Raw genomic sequence first — 20,342 nt, 5'->3', positions numbered from 1 at the left:
ATTCCTGCTCCTTGCCTTGTCAGCAGAGATACGCATCAGGCCACACTAACAGTGAGCTCAATTGGTAGAAAACTGACTATACAAAGGGAGGCATGTTGTTTTCTGCCTAAGCCGACTAAGGTTTGAGTAAAATCAGCTGAAGAAGTGGCAGGGAATGCCTGAGGTTGGTAAGGGAAAGGGAAGGGGGAAAGGATTTGCTGTTTTCACCAGCAGCTGCCTGTTGATTGATTGGTTTATCTCTGTAATAAAGCTGAAGGGCACAACACTAAGCTGCATGGATAAATGCTCCTTTCTACATATTGTCCCTGCCCTTGTACAGCAGAACTGCTTGGGGACAAACTGTAATCAGGATTAAAGCAGGAGAGCTTATTTGTAACCTGAATCAGGTTTCCCAATCCAGTGAGCTGTGCACCTGTGGTGACACTGTGCTGACAGACCAAAGAGGTTGTGCAGAGTCCGTCTGTGGCCAGGGCTGGCCTCTTTTTGTTGAAGTGCTTCCTGACTTGTGCTGGTTTAGGGGCTTCTAGGAAATGGAAAGGTAACCTCAGGAGAAGTCCTCAGAGCTGAGTGAGGACTGCATCCTTGTGTGAGCTGCATCCCTTCATCCTCAGATAGCATGAAGAGAACTGATGTTTATCAGGTTCAATTCTGTACAGGGACATTTGGATCTGTAATGACAAAGAACTTTTACAATATTAGTCTTTTACTCTGTTTCATCTTGACCAAGATACTGCAAACAGCAAAAGCATTGGGCTTGTAGCCCTAAAGCAAGGTTGGCCTACAGCTGTAAGATTTTGTAATAATCACAAAGACCTAACAGTTTTGGATTAAATCCTGGCCAGACTGGGAATCCTGCTGTTTATGGTTTAGAGGTTTGACCCAAGGATTACTTGTTTGTTCTTTTTGTGTGCGATTTCAGTGATTCTTTAATTAGTTGAAATCTGTTCTTTATACACATGAGCAAGTTGATAACTTGTGAGTTTTGCAATATTTCTTACTGTGCAAAGGTGAGGTGACGAATGCACTGTGTCATGTGTCAGCAATATGCCCAATGGTTTGGAGTATTAGGGGAGAGGATATAAAATACACATATCACTAAAACAATACATGGATTTTCTTAGTCATGGATTCTTAAAAATGCTTAGCAACGTACATGGCTTCTCTTAACTTTCACTGCATTTCAATCAAAGGAAATAAATGAATTAAACTAACTTCATTTGGCTTAATCTGAATCCAGGATTTTTGCCTGCTGACTGGGAGAACAGACCCTGTTTATATTAATTCCCTGGTGATAACTGATACAACAGAAGTGTTCTGAGCTGTTTTTTAATAATCCTGTTGAGTCGATGCATGGAGGAGAGAGGAGGAATATCTTGGGGATCTAGATCAATCACTCTCTGGGGTGACTGCTGGTAGGATAAACGCTTGCTCAGTAGAATAGAAGCATATGAACTGGGTTTACAGACCACCTTCCAAGGTGAGTCAATGCAGTGCATGAGTTCATACTATTAACAGTTTCATTCTGGGTAGTTCTGTGCCTGAGATGAGAACCTATAACTGGGAAAATAAGTCTTGATTTTCAGTTGGGAAGTGGCAGCTTCTGGTACTTTACCATGCTTTTGTTTTCTGCCAGATTTTCTTCTTCTTTGCCTTTATGAGGAAGAAGAATAAAAATCAATAGCAGAGGAATTCCACACTGCACAAAGAGAAAAGGAAGCCGTCATATTTCATATGGGAAATCCTATTGAAGTGATACAAACAGGAAAATTCAAATGGTCCATGTTTAGGCGATAGTAAAATGGGTACAAAAGATCTGCCAGTGTTACTTTATCCTAATTTTTTAAATTGGGATATGCTCTACCAATACGCTGCAGCTGTATGCAGCATAACTGGGATAATAACTGTATTATCCCAGTTCTCTGGGATAATTCTTCAGCTCCAGCCTGTTACTGACCATCCTTCTTTTACTCACAGCAGGATCTGCATCAATATTATTGCTTTTGTGGAAGCAAGAGATTTCTCTTGACTATCCTCTTTCTATGTCTTTCTGTCTCTTTCTAGGGCTTTATAAGATTTTCACTGAACAAACGTTGTATGCTGTGCAAACAGCAAGCTGTGGGCTTTGGTGGGAAGTCAGGCCTACAATTAAACGTTTGTCTGCAGTGGATCTGATATGCAGTTATGACCCTGTTGAGGCCAGGCCATACAACTGCTCATCTGCGTGGAAACAAGCTGTGCGTGCCACTGCAGGAAAAGCTGGGCACTGTTGGTATAAGGCATTCACCTGAAATTCAGAAGACCCAGATTCCAAATGACTGAAAATTTATGTGGTTCTTTGGTAGACTGCATGATGTATGCATCTCATTTGTTTCTACCCTTCATCTGTCTTGTTTATTTAGATAATAAAACTATTCTCTGTTGTCTGGACAGCAGCATGCATGAGACAACCTTGATGTCAGCCTGTAAGCACTGTTATAACATGAATAGTCAATCTACAGTGAGAAATAATGGTAATAAGATGGAGGAAGAGGAAAAATCCTTATAAAGAATACATGTAATAAAAAGACAGTCAGTATTATCTATTCATGTGTTGGGAAACTGAGGTTTCTGTTTGTTAGCTTAATTACTTTCTTGTTAATATCTGGAATTCTAAAGGATATCCTCATATATTTCCCAAGGGTTCATGTTAAAAAAATGGTAAAGCTGTTTTTTTCTTAAAATTATATCAGTTAGTTCTATAAGTAAACAAGTGTTGCTTTTGCTGCTGTGATACAATTCTATCTATCATCTCCTTTATTTTTTTAGGAAATAAGTTCTTAGCCACGTGATGATAATAGTGATACACAATGCCTGATCAGGACAAAAAGTTGAAGAGCACAGAAAAGGCAACAGACAAAAAACCTCATGGGATATCTAAGAGGTATAGTATCTGACATCTTTCTTTCTTTGAACTTCAGCAGGTCCCAAGTGGAATTTGCACTAGCTGCCAAAGCAGAATGCTTAATTTGAAATGCAGTATAAACATGACAACTGTTACTCTGGTCACAAAGTTTATTTATACATTTGTTGATTTAAGGCATTCTGGAGAAGCTATAAATTCTTCTGTATGCAAAATGGGGCCACTAGGCAACACTAGAAAACTATCTTTTCTGTCAGTAGCATTGCTGCTCATTAACTTTCTTTATGCTTAGAGAAGTGCTTTTATGTGACTATTAACACATGTATTTATGCTATTGTGTTTTATCCTAGGGATTATTCTGATCTTAAAAGACTTCTGTCTCTCTTAAATGTGCAGTTAAGGAACCAACAGGTATTCTTCAATAACTATTATTAAACATGCTGTAGAATTGTATAATTATAAGTAATGGTTTGTGGCAGATGCATAAAATACTATTATTGTGTTCCACTGTGATTAAACATATTGGCAAAATCTTGTGTAGTGGATGTCTTTTTTTTTTCTTTTGGCAAAGTTAGAGCTTCTCTGTGGGACAAATCCCATTTAGAAAGTGTGAAAGCAGGAAACTGACCTGCAGCCCACCCTGCTCTGCCGTCGTTTTTATTTTAACAGGACAAAATTGCTTTGAATCTTGATCAGGTTTTATCCAGCTATTGTTAAAAATAGTCAAGTAGCCTAGCAGATTAGTTTTCTTCCATGGCTTTCCACAATGTCATGAGAAGGTGGGCTCATGAGATGTATTAGTTACAACATGATGAAGAGTGGTAAAGACTGTAAAATAAGATGAGTATTTTAACAATACACAGTTTGTCTCTGGAGAATAACACTCCAGCTAAAAATCTTTGGCATAAATATCAATGCATGAAACTTACAGGACACAGTAATGTCTCCTTCCCATCAACTCACTTAGTGAATCTTGTATTTGCCATTTGAAGCAGAGAAAACCAATGCATGATGATGGGTGAGAGTCCCAACACATGGTGATGGGTGTGAGTCTTTGGAATGCCAGAATATTTTCTCCCTTTCTAATCTGTAAAAAGATATGAGAAGATGACTTAGGGTTTCACCCATGTGAGATAGGACTTATACACTCCCTTCTTGGGTAGAGGCATGGAATTGCTTCTGAGCAGAAAGCTGAAATGTCTGAATTCTACAACCTAAAAAGAGTATGAAGGCTGTGCAGTTGTAGAAGCAGGACAGTAAGGAACATAGGTAATGAGCGTGCGTTGCAGATTCTATTGAGCTTTACTATTACAAATTTTAAAAGACACTATTCTTTACATTTTATATATCTCCATGTACTTGTTTTGCAGCCTTGCTTTGCATCTGTTTTCTACCACACCAGTTTTATTTTGCGAGGGGGTGGTGGTGGGGAGGTATATTTTATAATGGCAAGCTATAGGTTCAAAGTTCAAGTCAGAACTTGAGAAAAGGTACTTTTGCTTGATAATATTCTTACAAAGCTTAAAAAGCGATGTTTGCCTCGTGAGTACTATCCCTTTCCTCCTTAGCTTCCACTTACACATTTTGAAAATCGTCGAACCAGTGTGACGAGAGCTTGTCAAAATGTCAAAATCAATGAACAAAACCCCCATGGTCAATGGCAAGAATCATCAGAAGCTGTTGAGCTTGAAAACTTTAGGTAAAAAAGTAAAATGCTAATATGATGACACTGTTGTATTTCTAAACATCTTTCTGTGTCCAAAGCTTGTTGAGGTGTTGAAGGCCGTTTTATTTATACTTATGTCTGTTACTTGTACTTTCATGTTAACCCACTGTCTGAGATAGGAATTCTATATTTTTATCTTTCTGAAGCTAACTGCAGATGTTCCTGCCTTTGTCAGCTTCAGACACATGCTCCTAATCAGCAGAGTGTCCTGCTGAGAGTTAATATAGTAAATTTTTAAAAAGTAATGGTTTCCTTATTTGGAAAGCTTGTATTATACCATTGAAATAGGCCCAAATTATGCATGAGACAGAATGTTCTTCCATACTGTTAATGTCTGGAAATCTGAAATGATTTACTCCGTAATAACTTCTCATATAACATTTCTTAATTTTTCTTGCTAATGTTTAGTTTTGGCAATCTGCAATCATCTTGTGGCAAGATAATCAGCAATTCAGCATTTTTTTTCTTTTAAATCCTCGTTAGTGTGACCTACAAGAATGAGAGAAATTTTAGCAAACATCCTGGTCATAAGCTGTTTCAAGAGATCTTTACATCTTTAGTTAAGAATCGACTTACCTGCGGGTAAGTATAGTGAACACGTTGGTATCCAAGTCACTCTTTCTTGCCTTAAGTGAAGAACCAAGGTGCATAAATAATGTTCCATATTATTTCAACAATTTTTTCAACAATACATGGCTTATATGTTTCAACATCAGACCTCTGTATGGGAACTACCATCTTTACATCTCTGCATAATTTCAGTTTTAAACAATCACTTTTGTATTGGCTTTGAAGATGGGATGTTCAGTCTTTGGAAGAAGGAAGGAGGAAGGAAGGACTGGGTATATGGTGAAATTTGGATGACCAGAATTCTAACAGCTGCTGTGTTTCCTTGATGATTTGTTCGTATCTGGTATCTGTAATATATATATATTCAAATTTAATTTTTATTTTACCAATTTTATTTGTATTTTAGGGACTGCTGCCTTTATACAGAAAGGCCAGTGGCTTTCAGAATTCAGATGAGTTTATGCTACTGTTAATATTTGTGTTTGTGTGTATAACAGGATTAGAAAGGGAAATTCCTTTCTTAGCTACTCTCATTTGAGCAAGGAAAAAGTGAGGTTCTTAAAAAAATAGTGGGGACAGAGAAAAGTGTTTTTTGAAAAAAAATAAAAAATAGATAAATGAGAAAAAAAAATAATGCATTTTTCAGGATTTCTTTTCCTACACACCAGTGCATTCTATTTTTCCTTTTTAAAGCCCAAGTACATGTAAAACAATCCTAAGTAAGTGGTACGGAACCTTAAAGAAGGAATCCTAGAGCATTTAAAGGTATTATGTGTAACTGCTAGAATTTACAGAAGAACCTAAAAAAAAAAAAATCACATAGACTCTTTTTCAGAACTAACTAGGAAACTAGGGATCTCATCTATGATTATCTAGATAGCAGTGAGTTTAAGACAGATCATTTAAGTGACTTGTAAATCTGGTACCTCTTTTTTGCAAGTGAACTTTATCATCTCAGTACCCACCAATGGGATGTCTGTGGCTCAGCTTAATTTGCCAAAAATCTAAGAAGAATTTACATTGTGTCCTCCGAGGTTCTATTTATACATTGTGGCATACCTAGCTCATATTTTGGTTTTTGTTTTCTTTGGCACTTGCTGTTGATGATAATGATGCAGCAAAACCAGCCTCTTGTATTACAAACCAAAGCACTCTGGTAAGATTAATGAAACAAGTATATAGTAGGCATGTAAAACTCATAAGGTAAGTGCAGTTACAAAGATGATTTAGTTGCCCTTTATAAATACTTTATTATGATTATATCCTTTCTTTGGAACTACTGCCATTGCACTGTGTCAGAGCCTTAGAAATTGTCACCTTGATTTGCATGACATACTTCTGCTGGCATAACTGATGTTGGTTGGGTGCAAGAAAATCACACCCTCTTACTGGCGTTGCTGTGTCAGCAGAAGTCTTGGTTGGAGGTAAGACAGCTGTGATCAGCTTAGCTTAAGTAGTTTGGATAAGGAATATAACTAAGCAGGCAGAAAAAATCCTGCTGGCATATGCTTTGCACACACCAGGGTATCTAGTAACATGTATTGTAAATGTAACTATAGTAGAAGAGACTCCAAATGCTAGCCAGGCTCAGAGAATTACTGTCCCTGCTTGGAAATGTGCCAGATGCGTTGCTCTGTTAAAGAAACTAACTTGTGTCAAGAGTCACAGCATTTTGACAGAGTAACTTTGTAGAACCGCTGCAGTAATGATCTTCAGGCCACTTTAAAACCTGACCAATGCATTTTCTGTACAGGTTGATGTTTTCTTTCCAAGAAAGTTTTGTGCCATTCTGAAGCGGCCAAGTAAGGAATCATAAAAACATGAAAAAAGATAGTATTCTTTTGGGCAACATATTGGCATAGAAGGGCTGATATTTTGTTAGCATGTATTTGTAAAACATTTAATTTTATCAAAATATTTTTAGCTACTGGCATTGCTCCCAACTGCAAATGATAAAAATGGAAGAAAACTGCTATGTCCCATAGACTTCTTCCAATCCTTGGAAGCTTGCCCAGATAATACAGATTCTGTCCTCTCAGTTAAAACAACAACAAAAATAGCAGTGCAGAGATGTCCAAATTTAGGTTTATTTTAAATAGGAAAATGGGGATATACTTCTTCCGCAGCCAATGGAAATAGTGATTCTGTTACTGGTATTTTATGCAGGTTTACTGCCCCTGGATGCTTTCTTTTCTGCCTAGTCCTGTGCTGAGGAATTGTATGGATAAATATAAAGGAGGAAGTTCTATTTGAAAGTATAATCCTGTATCAAGAACATTTAAACTAAATAAATTATTCTAAGGACTAATAATATTAGAGTTTTTAATGCGCAGGATAGGTTATGATAATTAAACAAAGTATTTCAAATGTGGCTATTTTTACTTCTGTAGCACCCATATTTTTACATAAATGTGTTTTGTGCACTGACGTTTGATATGTGGGTTCTTGGTGATTTTGCCCTTTTGGGCTTTGATCCAAACACTTAAAGTAAGTTTATACCAAAGCATGATCAGTTTGTGCATGTGCTTTCCTGCATCACGTCAGTGATAATAAGTGATGGCCTGGCAATGGTCATATAATGAAATAAGTTTATTTAAAGCTGTTACTATGTTTGAATATAAATGGTATTAAAAGTTCTGTAGTATAGTATGTTGTACTATACTATAGTACAACTGTTACAGGTCACTAATCTTCTAGTCAGTTCGTGAATCAAAGTGTTTTTTTGGCATATTTTAACACTTCTTTTAAAATGCATTTGGTTTATGTGTGGAATATTTCTTTTACAGGGAATGGGTTAATCAAGCTTCATCCATCCATTTTCTTAGAGTATTAATCTGTCTGAGATTATTAATAAGGGATCCATGCTATCAGGTCAGTATGTCAAAATACTGTTTCTTGCTTGGATAGAAGAATGCACACAAACATCATTCATATGACTCGTGTTGTTGCATGTGTATATTTCTATATGTGAGGATGTGATTTGCAAACAAACAGATTTCAAGAGTGAATTTGCACTGTTACTAAATAACTTGCTCAAGTACTGATATTCCTTATGTAGGGTCTGTCATTGCTAACCTTAACAAAGAACCTGTAAATCTCTATAACAGATGGCTTGGTTATTGCTTGGAGCCTTTGACCCCGTGCTTGACTTTACCATGTATATATGTAAAATTCCCATAATGTAGTAGGGGAAGAAAATGGAAAGCTGCCTATTCCTCCTAGCTGCCCAATGCTCTCAACTGAAAATAAATAGATTTTAATTTTATTCTGGCTATTATAGTCACTATTCATTGGACTAAACTTCAGACATCTGTTAAGACATTTGTGTATATTTTTAATATGTGTTCCAAAGCTTATACTGTTTTTCCAGTTTTAAAATCTTTAAAATTTCACTTCTGTGTTTTTATTTATCTACTTACTGTAAGATATTCTGAATTCTGAAGGTGCTAAATATCTCCAGAATTCATTGACTTAAACCACTGGAGTTAAGTTTCTCAACATTCATAACAAACAGATCATTTATGTTCTAGCATGCTCTCATTCTAGTGTTTTCTGTATTTTGACCTTTTTTTTCTTTCTTTTTTTTGTTAATGTTTTTTTATTTTCTATTAGGAAATGCTCCACAGCTTGGGTGCGATTGAAAATCTAGCTCAGGTAGAGTTCCTCATAGTACCTTTGTCCATTATGTTGCATGTCAGATCATTAGGGTTAGAATGAAAAAGCAGTGTACATAAATTTTTGTTTTATGGAAGAAGTGACTCTATCCCTCTGCACATAAGCAGTTGGTGTGTGTTTTTTTTTCACTAGTGTACAAAGAAACTGTCCTTAAAATATAGTAGTGTTAACCCAGGTCTTCCAGTTAGGAGACTTAACAAATGCCTCCTGAAGTGGAAGGAGGATTAGAAAAGTCAGCACAATTGTTTCAATCTGGAGAAAGGAAGAATGAGTAAAGTCACCTTGTACTATAGCAAATGACTTTTCAAAGGTAAAAGCATAGCGACAGAATATTGAAACAGGTTTAAATTTAGGGACTGCAGCACTTTTGTGTTATGAAACATGATCATTATTGCTCTGTGTTAATACTGCTTTACTTCTCAGTTTTTAATACTTATTCATCAGTGTCAATTTAGCAGTGAGATATGAAATATCTTGAATAAATTTGAAATTCTTGGGAGTTTTCTTTCTAGAAAATAAATTGATTTGTTACAATTTTTATAACAAATGTGTCATTCAGGAATGCAGTCATCATTCATTAATATTTATGGAGCCACCTGTATTTCAAAGAACCAATACTGCACTGTGAGTCCTTTGGTCAGATAGTCACCTGTTTGAAACATCTCTAAAGTTGCAGGAGTTAAAGATTATTAGTTTGTAATGGATATGGTTCCCACAGGAACTGCTTGGCACTTCCAGTGTTGCATGTCATTAATGGTTAGCCATACTTTTAAAGGAGGTTGCAGAGTGCAGAGTGCAAAGTGCAACGGCCTGCTGAGACATTGGCAACATCTACAGGTGTCATCCTCAGCAACAGGAGCCCAAATTGTGTAATCGATAATCATTTTTACTATGCAGGTGTTGCTGGCATAGAGAATTTAAAAAGTCATAAGGTGCAATTTTTATGCTTTCTGAACTGGGGAACTTAATCTTTCGTGTCCTTTGCAACAAGATAAAATCAACTGTTAAACGGGTTTCCACTTTGAAAAAAGTTATAGCTAAGACAGAAATCCCTCAGACATTTCCCAGTGATTTCAAGCTAAATTGTTTTTTCAAATCTTCTTGTTAAATCAATAAAGTCCTCCGTTACACTATTCTATACAACATTAAAAACTTTTTTTTTTTAATTTTTATTTTTTGGGCAGTTTCAGATAAAAACCTCTGTTCTCATTTTTAAGTGTTTTGGGATGTTTAAGTAGAAAACACTAATGAAATTAGTATTACCAATATTACTTTGCATAATAGTGTCCAACTCGTGAGTTTTCTTTCTAAACTATGTGCTGCTGCTGTAGCTCTCACCTCTTTATACCAGTTACTTGAAACTGTGGTAGTTTCCCCATACAGTGTTCTGGAAATTTCAAAATGCCACCATATGTAAAACCAATATATAAGTGACGCTGAGAATTACATAATGATTTTGTGTACTAACAAACATTACATGCTTGTGGTAATTCTCATTTCCTGGAAAAAATTGTTTGAGCAGGAAGTTATTAGGGTTATTAAAAAAGATTGACAATGATTTCCCACCAGTTAGCTATGTCTGAACCACCTGTTAGCAGTGGCCAGTAGTAGATGCTGTGGGAAAAGTCTGAGAGCAGACACATGAAGTGATAATTTGTGAGAAAACTCTTATCAACATCTAGCACCTTGCAAAGAAGGGAATTTTGGGTTTAAAAGTAGGGTCATTGTATCTGATAGTCTTCTCCAGATCTCCCTCTTGTGGAATTTTACACTTGCTATTTGAATTCTTATGCTTCCAAGTTCTCTACTGTTCCCTGACACGTTTTACAGCAAAAGTATGCAGGATGTTGCAGACTTATCTATTTTTCTTTTGTGAAACATATGCACCACCTACAGGCTATTTCTGTCGATTACACTCTAGGTTTATGAATTAAACCTTTTTAATGGTATCCTTTCTTCCCCCTCCCCCGTAGTATATGGATACAGTAGCAAATGGCTATCTTGATTACGGAGAAGAGCAGCATAATGTAGACAAGCTGGTCAACATGACATGTAAGTGTTAAATTTTGAGGGCACTTCCAACTTTTTTGTGAGGCTTAAAATGTTTAAAATGCTTGAGATGGTTAGTAAGTAAGATATTACTAGATTTACTGTAGGCATCATCAAATGAGTAAAAACTGAAATTGCTGTGGAAAAGTATATCTCGTTTTTGTACATAAGTAGTATTTCTTTAAGAAATTACTACCTCTTTATGCACTGAAGTAATAGACTAAAATGAGCTGGTCATGGTTCAAAGAACTTATCCAGTGTTTTACTTTATTATCTGATTAGTAAAATGAAAAATATTGAGCAGTAAAACTTCAACTGATGTGACTTCCTTTGTTCCATAGACATTTTCCAAAAGCTTGCTGCTGTTAATAATCAAAGAGAATGGATTATAGCAAGTGGAGCACATAAAGTAAGTGTTTTATAAAATTCTAATTATAAAAAATTAACTACACAACTGAATGACTTATGCTTTTCAGACTTGATCTACGTGGGAGTAAATTCCTTACATTGTCAAGCTTGTAAAGTAAGATAATCTCAGTTCTGTGTTTTACAGAAGTATGCAAGCTAATTGCCCTGATGCATGGTTATTGGTTGTTTGAGATAAATAGATCTTAAATGTTTGGACTAAACTCATTCATATATAAATTAGTACTTATTATTAGTACACTGTTCTACATGTCACTATGATACAAATAGTTTTATATATTTAAAAAATATAAATAAATTTTTATTTCTATATTTACATAGATTTTCCACTTATGAAGTGTTGTGTATCTAAATGAAACAGTGACAACCTGGACATCCCTTGCTAACTTTACTGTCAGTCTAAGGATCTACACTTAACCAGTTTGTGGCCAAACTGAGAAACAGTAAAAGTCAGGATCAGTCTAACTAGTGCTTTGTGATTCCACTATGCTGCAGTAAAAACATTGGCAGTTGTGATCAGATAATAACACACAATGTATTTTTAGAGAATCTAGACAAATATGAAGTTTTCTTTGATATAAAGCATTAACAGAATACAAAGCAGAACCTTAAATAACATATAGTATTGTTTAAATATAAGCCGAAAATGAACTTTCTGCTTCAGGAGGCCTTAATTTAGAGTTCCATAGCGTTTTACATGGGAACAAATTTTTACAATGATATATTAAGTTGGGCAGATGCTTTAGCAGTAAAGAGAGATGCTAATTGCGTTTGAGAAGAAACATCCTTGCTTGTCCTAAGACTGGGTGTATTCTAAGAGTTTAAATGTATATTAAAGTGTACTTTATATATACCTAGGACTTTTAGTGTATTGTGTAAAGATTTGGTACCTTAATTTTGTCTTGTCAACAAGTAACTATATATGTGCTTGGGTCATAAAAGAATGTAACACTTATTTATTTATATTGTTTCATGTTTCATTTTCCAGACCTTAGTAAATTTGTTATCTGCCAGAGACACCAATGTGCTTTTGGGTGCCCTCCTTGCTCTGACTAGTCTAGCAGAAAGGTAGGTTCAACTTAATGTGCTGTAGTTCACAATAAGCATTTTGATGTAATCTCTTGAACAATATTGTAATTGCTGTTTGAGGAAGACATTTTCAAAATGTGGCCTTGTTCTGTGGAGGTCAACGACGTGCTCAATTTTATACTGAAGCAATGGAAACTAAGGAGAAACTTTGGTCCTTGCAGTAAATTTCTTGCTCATGTGGAGAACTTTGCAAGACTGGAGTCATAGAACCTCTCTTTTCAATCCCTATGCAGGATTCTGGAATTCTTACTGACTTCCTGCATATAAAAATCTTTTATGCTAACCTTAATATAACAGTGTCTCACAATGACCAGCAATAATATTGTTCAGTGCAGTAAATAATGAATGCATACACTCAAATCCATATATATGTATCCTCTCTTCACTAATGGCTGTTTTAGATAAAGAATAAGACTTTTTTTTCCTGGTTATGGAGAGGAAAAAAGTAAAAGGAAAATACGGCATCTTTCATCCTTAATATTTTTATAGAAGAGAAGTAACCGCTTCTGCATTATTGTGCTGCTGACTTCCACACTGCTATAGCAATATTTTTCTTTTCGATGAAAAATTATAAGGAAAATTACAAAACTGAAGACCATAGATACAATTCCTTGAGATCAGTTGGAATTTGTGACATTTCACCAGATTTTCTTGTTTCCCAAATTTCCTTCATTCTACTAGAGTTCATTTTTTTATATGAGTTTTAACTTAAATGATGTTATATATTAATTTTCAACTTCCGTTTAACTTTCTTCACAGAATTAAATGCATGACATATGAACTGGGCAAGAAAGTGTTTGGAGTATATTACAAGTATTTATGGAAATTGTGGTTGATTCTAAAAATGTACTGAATTTGCTTAATTTCTAGTAAGAAATAAATAAAATACATTTGTGTCTTTTATGCATTCACATTTACCTTTTTTGTATTGGGAAAATTGGAAATTGTTGCATTGTCACTCTTGACAGCGTATGTTTGTGTGCACAATATTTGTGTGCACAGTATGATATTATTACTTAAGACTTGAGAAGAAAAATAATTGATCAAATGTATAAGGAGGGATGCTAAAGAGCGATGTGGGGTTCTTAATATAATTTAATTTCATATAAATGCCAGGAATAATCAATTTGTAGTCCAGAATGTAGGGAGAAGATAAGTGAGCTCAGCATTGTTGAGAACTTGCTGGTGATATTGCGTGAATACGATTTGCTTTCTAAAAGGTGAGACTTCACTTGTAGATTAATTGTGTTAAAACGTATTTTGACTTTTTTGTTTAGGGACATGTTTATTTGGAAGAATTGTTTAATGTGCCACTTTAATATACTCAAGGTAAAGTTCTGACACCTGTCTATTTTGAATCAGACACTGATACAGCAAAATCTTTTCTAGTAGTTTTGTTATAAGCTATGTCCCCTCTCTCCACTGATGGCCTACAGTGCAGTGCAAATAATTTGTCATGTTACCATAAAGTGATAGCAGTCAATTTGCTCAGTGCACCTCCTTTTTGCTCCTGGCAGACCTGAGTGGTTAGATGGAAATTGCACTGAACTCTGACAGTTCCTGGGATGCCCAATGTAAACTAGTAAAAAAATTGCAAGACATATAGATGTAGTTTCTGCCAGAGGCCAAGTCAGACCCCATGTCCCTTCAGTCAGAAAATCATAAAGGATCCTTTAGTTCTTTAGCTAAGACTGCAAGCTGAACATAGTACATCTGCATTTCAGTAAGAAACTGAAAGACTCTCAAATTTGATAGTGTCACTTATCACATTTTAAACTATTTTTTAAATTTCATACTTAATTATTTCACACGTAAATTATTTTACAAAAGACTAAAGATAAAGGAATTGAACATAGCAAAAGATCTTATTTAGTTTCTGAGCCTGAAATTATTTAAATTATGCATAAACCAAAAAACTTGTAATAATATATGAATTTTAATGTAGACAGGAAATGGATGAAGTTCAATGCTACATAAGAATAATTTTGAATTATGATGTGAGTCTGAATTGATATGTTTCATCAAACACACATGCAGCTTTTTTTGCTTCAAGTGAAAGTGGAAATCTCTAACCCTATTTCTAGGGAAAGTTCAGTTTAATTGGGGTGAAGTTAATGAAAATCTTGTATAAACATTTAAAAGTGTATCTCCAATCCCCTTTCTAAACTTAGTACTCAAATCATACTAGAGAAGAATCACAATTATTTGTGGAATTATTCCAGTTCCATAGATGGACTTCACAAGTTAATGCCATCAGTGTTCCCTGTAGCACTAATGCCATTAAGAAGGTGGTACTGCAGATGACTGCAGTCCACCTTGCCACATCCCATCCTGGCTGTGTATGCTTGGCTGCCTATGCTGATAGCCAAACTCAGTGTAGATACAATTTCATCCTTTGTGAAAATCGCCCTTTTTTTACAGTGTTTTTACAGTTTACAGTGACTTTAAGCAGTTTTCCTTAACTACTTTTTTATTATTATTATTCTTATAGGAGGTCTCTGCTCTTGCTTAAACATTTGCTGTGGGTTTTTCCCCCCTTTGCTAACTGACAATATCCAGTAATGATAGAGTTACTGTTAAAATTCCTTGATGATTTTTTTTTTTAGGCTCACAGCAGAGTTGTTACGTCTCCTCTGTGCAGAGTCACAGGTCAAAGAGCAAATAAGAATGTATGAAGGAGTTCCAGTCTTGCTCAGTTTACTCCATTCTGATCATATCAAACTTCTATGGAGTGTAGTTTGGATTCTGGTACAGGTTTGTGAGGATCCTGAGACTAGTGTGGAAATCCGGATTTGGGGTGGAATTAAACAGCTCCTTCATATTTTACAGGGGTAAGTGTTCAGTCCTCAGCATTGTGGCAATTATATGAGACTGTTTCATATTTTAAGCTACATTTGACCAAGCCCTGTTTTATCAAATAGCATCTTTGTTTTGTTCAGCTGTATGTGATGTCTGCAGAAATTATAAAGCTATTTAGAAGGTAATGAATAACCAGTATTTTTTTTTTCCAGCCATGCATATTTCATTGTTATCTGAGGTGGTTTTAATGCTTTCACTGTATAAACAATGAATAATTATAAGCATGTCATTTCTGTCTACTTAGATTTCCTATTAATCAGACATTTATTTAATGAGCTAGAATAGTGAATATAATTGCTGAATGTGGTAAAGGCATTTTACCTTTAGAGGTTTGTTTGGTTGTTTAAAGTGTATTGGCTATTTTAGTGAAAAACATCCAAATCTATAGAACTTCAGAAATGGTTAGCAAAGATATGGTAAGCCATTTTTTTGCACTGCAATTTGGTTTGATTTTATTTCCTTTTTTCAGGGAAAGAAATCTTGTTTCTGATCGCTCTTCAGTTGGAAGTTTATCCAGTGCGAATGCAGCAGGGAGAATCCAGTATTTTCATTTGTCAAATGATTTGAGTCCTGATGAGATGCAAGAAAATACTTTCTCAGTTCAAGCAGGTAGGTTTATAAGGCCTAATCCTCTGTCATGTGTCTACTTAGACTTGCATGAAGGGATTAAAAATAGCTCAAACTTGAAATTGTAAAATTTAATACCTGCTTTAGGGAGCAGGAGCACCAAGTCAGCTGTGGTTATTTCCAAATGTGCAATGCCAGCACATGTTTTCAAAAAGCACACTTCTAGAAAGAAGCAAAGGATAAAATATTAACTACGTGGGAATCATATATATTACTTTCACCTGTAAAAATATTTCAAACATATATATTTTTTCAATTTTGTAGCCTGAGATGATTTTTATTTCATCATATTTTTGCCTCTCTTAAAATTTCCTATGTGTCATGGTTCAAACCCAGCCGGTAACTCGGCACCATGGAGCTGCTCACTCGCTACCTCCTTCTTCTTCCCTGGTCAGGATAAAGAGAATCAAAAGCATGTAAACCCCATCCTAACTCAAGCAGCAACCTGCCCTTCTGGGTAACTCCCCCCAGTTTCTATACTGGGCATGACATGCTGTGGTATGGAATACCCCTTTGGTTAGTGTGGGTCAGGTGTCCTGTCTCTGCTTCCTCCCGGCTTCTTGTGCCCTTCCTCCCTGGCAGAGCATGAGACTGAGAAGTCCTTGATCAGGGTAAGTGCTAGTGAGCAACAACTAAAACATCGGTGTGTTAAGGAGGGAGAGTGAATGTACAGCAGGATTGGCATTTGGCCCTTAGCTAATGTTAGCCCACCACTCTATCTGAATGTCTGTTTGAATCTGGCCCTAAATGTTACATCTGAATTTTTATTCTAGCCTGTTGTGCAGCTATTACTGAACTGGTGCTCAATGAGACTAACTCTTACCAGGTTGTACAGGTAGGAAGACTTTATTCAATTAAGTAAAGCATTAGAGCTTATCATTTGACTTAATTGTTCTTATTTGTCACCATGATTTAATTAACAAAATGCATTTGAAAAGTATTGGAAAATATGCCTTTCTATAACTTTAATATCTCTGTTTATTTATACATTTACACACAGAGACAAAAGATATGAACATATGTATCTAGTTGTCTGGAAGAATAAACAGCCTTATTCAGGCAAGGTTAATTTTGGCATCTGTTGACATGCTTTTGCCAATTCAAAATAGGATAGTAAATTAAAGTAATAACAGAATTAACTGAGAAATATAAATTCTGAATTTCATGAAGTTTATTAAAACAAACTCTGTGCAGCTTATATTGGCGTGTTGTTGTTTCACAATTTCTCTTTTCCTCAGAGTATTTCTGACATAAATTCTGGCACTCTATCCCCAGGGTTGTGTTTCTAAACCTCATTTTAAAATGTAATATTTAAATCAGCTAGAACCTGTGGTTCTGCAAACTGGTCTTAAAATCCCTGGTGTGTATTCCAGACAAAGTCAAACACAAATACGTAGGACATTAATATCAGCTAATAGCTGTAGCCAGCTTTCATACTTTAAATGTTAAGCTGGTGATCAAAGCCTTCAAGTTAGCTTATAACCCACTTAGAAGTATTCCTAGGGGAATTGAGAGAACGAAGAACCTCGCATATGACCAGGAAAGAAGTTCATGTTTATTTCAAAACTGTTGGTTAAGAGGAAAGGAATGGAACTAAGTTTGGGAAAAAAGAATAGATATTTTTTGTGTATGTTAAGCACTACAGTTGTCAATAAACCATACTGACTTAGACTTATTTTAACCGTGTAAGTTTTGAATACAGTGTAACTCCTGGAGGTCTTGGGAAGTAGAAGGCTGGTTTTATCATAGAGTTTTTCTGCATTGTTGTAGCAGTGCATGACAATGGTGGTGTCATTAAATTTCTTACAAATTGATGTGACAATGTGCAGGCTGGGAAAATATGTTTCAAGCTCAAGTTCTCCCACCCATCCTGTTAAAAGACAATGATCCCTCCCTCCTTTGTCAAAACACCAGCCAACGTGCTCCTTTCACAGCAGAACATAGCTTCAAGCATGTTCATTTCAACTGGGGTTCCACCCTACAACAGCCTCTTTAATTTTAAATCCTGCTTCTTTCTGTGATAATAAAACTGAGAGTTGCATGATAAGCGAGATGAAGGAACTCAGGTTAGAAACATAGAGGAAGAAGATTTGCAGCTCTTTCAGTTATGTGCTGAGAAAGTCAACCAATGTGACGTCTAAAGGATTACCTCATACAGTGGCAAAGTTAGCTTCTGCTGTGGCTGTCCTCTACCTGTCCATCCTCTGTTCTTTTTTCAACTTACAGCCTTGGTAGTAGTCTGCAGCAATTCTGGTATCAGGGCAGAATGTGTTTATGACTCAATGGCCCTACAGCCTGAAACCTTAGCTTAACTCTACCTTCAAGAGCAGTTTAAGAAAACATGTCAGGAACTGCAGCAGAGCCTCTGCAGAGCCGGCACATTGTGCTGGTTCCCTTCAACTCTGCTAGAGAGGAGAGTAGTCTCCAACAGGGAGCTTGTCAAGTAACTGGGAGCAATACTGTAGCTAAATCTGCCAGTGCCCAACTATCAAACCAGCACAATGGATACACTGGGGGAGGACACATGGTTACATGAAAATGGAACATTTCCACAAACTCCTACTGAAGGTACAGACATACACCTCAAGCTATCAATTCTGGTGTTTCTTCAGTTTCTATTTATTGGGACTGGCCTTTTGGTCCCTGGCAATTCAAAATATCCACATGGTGATGGGAGATCTGTTGCTGCAATCACCTTCACCTCTAGAAACAGAAGTATTTCTTCATGATCTGTTTGCAAGCTGTCTTTCTAGTATCAGTTTAAATGTAACAATGACTTAATTCTTATGTACATATAACCCTTTGAGTTTATAATTTAGGTGTGCTGTAGGATGTTGAGAACTTGTCAATTGGTATTAGCTTCTGATTTATCTGAAGTAACATTGTTTTTTATTTGTGTGCTATATAATATATTGACCTTTCTCTGTTTACAGGCAAATGGAATATATACAATAGCAAAGCTGATTTTACCAAAGAAAGAAAGAAATGTTGAAAACGCTAATTTATTACAGGTAGCTCCCTTTATTGTCATTGCATATTGAAAGCTCCAAACAGTCCCTGAGATTTTTTTATGATTTTAGATGTATTTTAAAGTGCAGTAAAAAAAAAATCTTACTTAAAGGGAGAGAAAAAAATCCCAACAAAACAAAGCCCGGAATAATAGTTAAATAGTTAAATAGGCCCATGTTAAATAGTGACTCAATTCCTGGTGCTGTGTTCTGGCACTTCATATAGTGTAAAGGAAATTGAGTATTTTTCTTGTGATAATCTTTCCACCACTTTTTCAGGCTGTCCAGCATCAGAACTTCTGTTTAGTGCCTTGGTCTTCATTGAAAATTGCTGTAGATTTGACAATATACTAGTATCTCTTCCTGGAGAATCTTACTGTGGCTGTTAAACAAAATACATGAAAACATCACATGAAGTATAGCAAATTTAAATGTAGGATAAATACAGAGCTAATAAGCACAAGAATGGCTCTTGGGTTTGCATGTCAACACCCCCGTAAATGTACTGGTTTGAGTCAACTTAGGCTTAAAGTTATCAGTGGTAATTAATTATCTGATAGCTCTTCTTCACTGCCTGTGAAATGATGTTGGTGTCTCTCTAAGCTATAGGAAAATAGTGGTCTGGGGTTCAAGGATGAATACAACTGCTGTTGCTGCAGTTGCCCTTCTCTGAGCAAGTGTCAGGTCCTTAGCACAGTGTGACTGCAGTCAGGATCCTGCTTCTCACCTTCTCGTTGTTCTGGCATAGCCCTATCCTAACAGGGCTAAATAGCTACTCAACTATTTTACCAGGTAGATGTGTCTGGATAGCAAAGGCAGGCATTTCCACACACACAGAAAAATAATTCATTGTAGTGACATCTTTCTCTTTGCAGTTCTTCTAGATTAGGGTTGGAGTGCAGATTCAGTGCAGCAGGTACCTTTCTTCTGCAGTGAGGTTTTATAGTGCATTTCAGTTAAATCAACTTAAGGATGAGATGAATAAAAGTCTCCCTAGATGCTAAGTGAAAGTAACATAGAGTCTAATAAACTGGAGCATATGCTCATTACAGTTGCCTCATAGAACTGTAAGGAGCTTAATTTGTGCCCATCATGATTTAGATTCCAATGGAAGTAAATCACAGGAGATAATAAGCAATTGTAGTTGTGTTAAACATCAAGCTGTGTGAATTAATAGTGGACTCAATGATCACATATGAAAACAAATTCTGTTTCAGGCAAACAATAAGAAGTGCATTTTTTCACAAAAGCTTGTTCATATTCTCACCCTGCTATCATTATGGCCTTTATCATTGTTACTGCTGTGCAATACAGTTGCAGCTATTGGAATACTTTTTGAATTTCATAAGCATTTTTCTTAGAATTCTCACAGTACTGGTGTGGTTTTGTCATGGTTTAAGCCCAGCCGGCAACT

At 35.9% G+C, this 20,342-nt stretch overlaps 1 protein-coding gene across 1 annotated transcript; it reads left to right on the top strand.

The window, feature by feature from the left end:
- Positions 1-2,846: 2,846 nt before the first annotated feature.
- Positions 2,847-18,931, top strand: NEK10 (NIMA-related kinase 10; the record flags this gene model as incomplete). The annotated part of the gene is made up of 14 exons (XM_010024767.1): positions 2,847-2,920; positions 3,250-3,310; positions 4,468-4,598; positions 5,109-5,207; positions 7,982-8,066; positions 8,808-8,849; positions 10,844-10,922; positions 11,261-11,328; positions 12,334-12,413; positions 13,568-13,654; positions 15,041-15,265; positions 15,763-15,902; positions 16,694-16,755; positions 18,854-18,931. Coding segments are annotated over exons 1-14 (1,311 nt in total), but the record flags the coding sequence as incomplete, so codon positions are not given.
- Positions 18,932-20,342: the final 1,411 nt, after the last annotated feature.

This window comes from Nestor notabilis, unplaced genomic scaffold (genome assembly GCF_000696875.1).
Source record: "Nestor notabilis isolate BGI_N333 unplaced genomic scaffold, ASM69687v1 scaffold4802, whole genome shotgun sequence".
Taxonomy (NCBI): domain Eukaryota; kingdom Metazoa; phylum Chordata; class Aves; order Psittaciformes; family Psittacidae; genus Nestor; species Nestor notabilis.
This window is presented reverse-complemented; position numbering and strand designations above follow the sequence as displayed.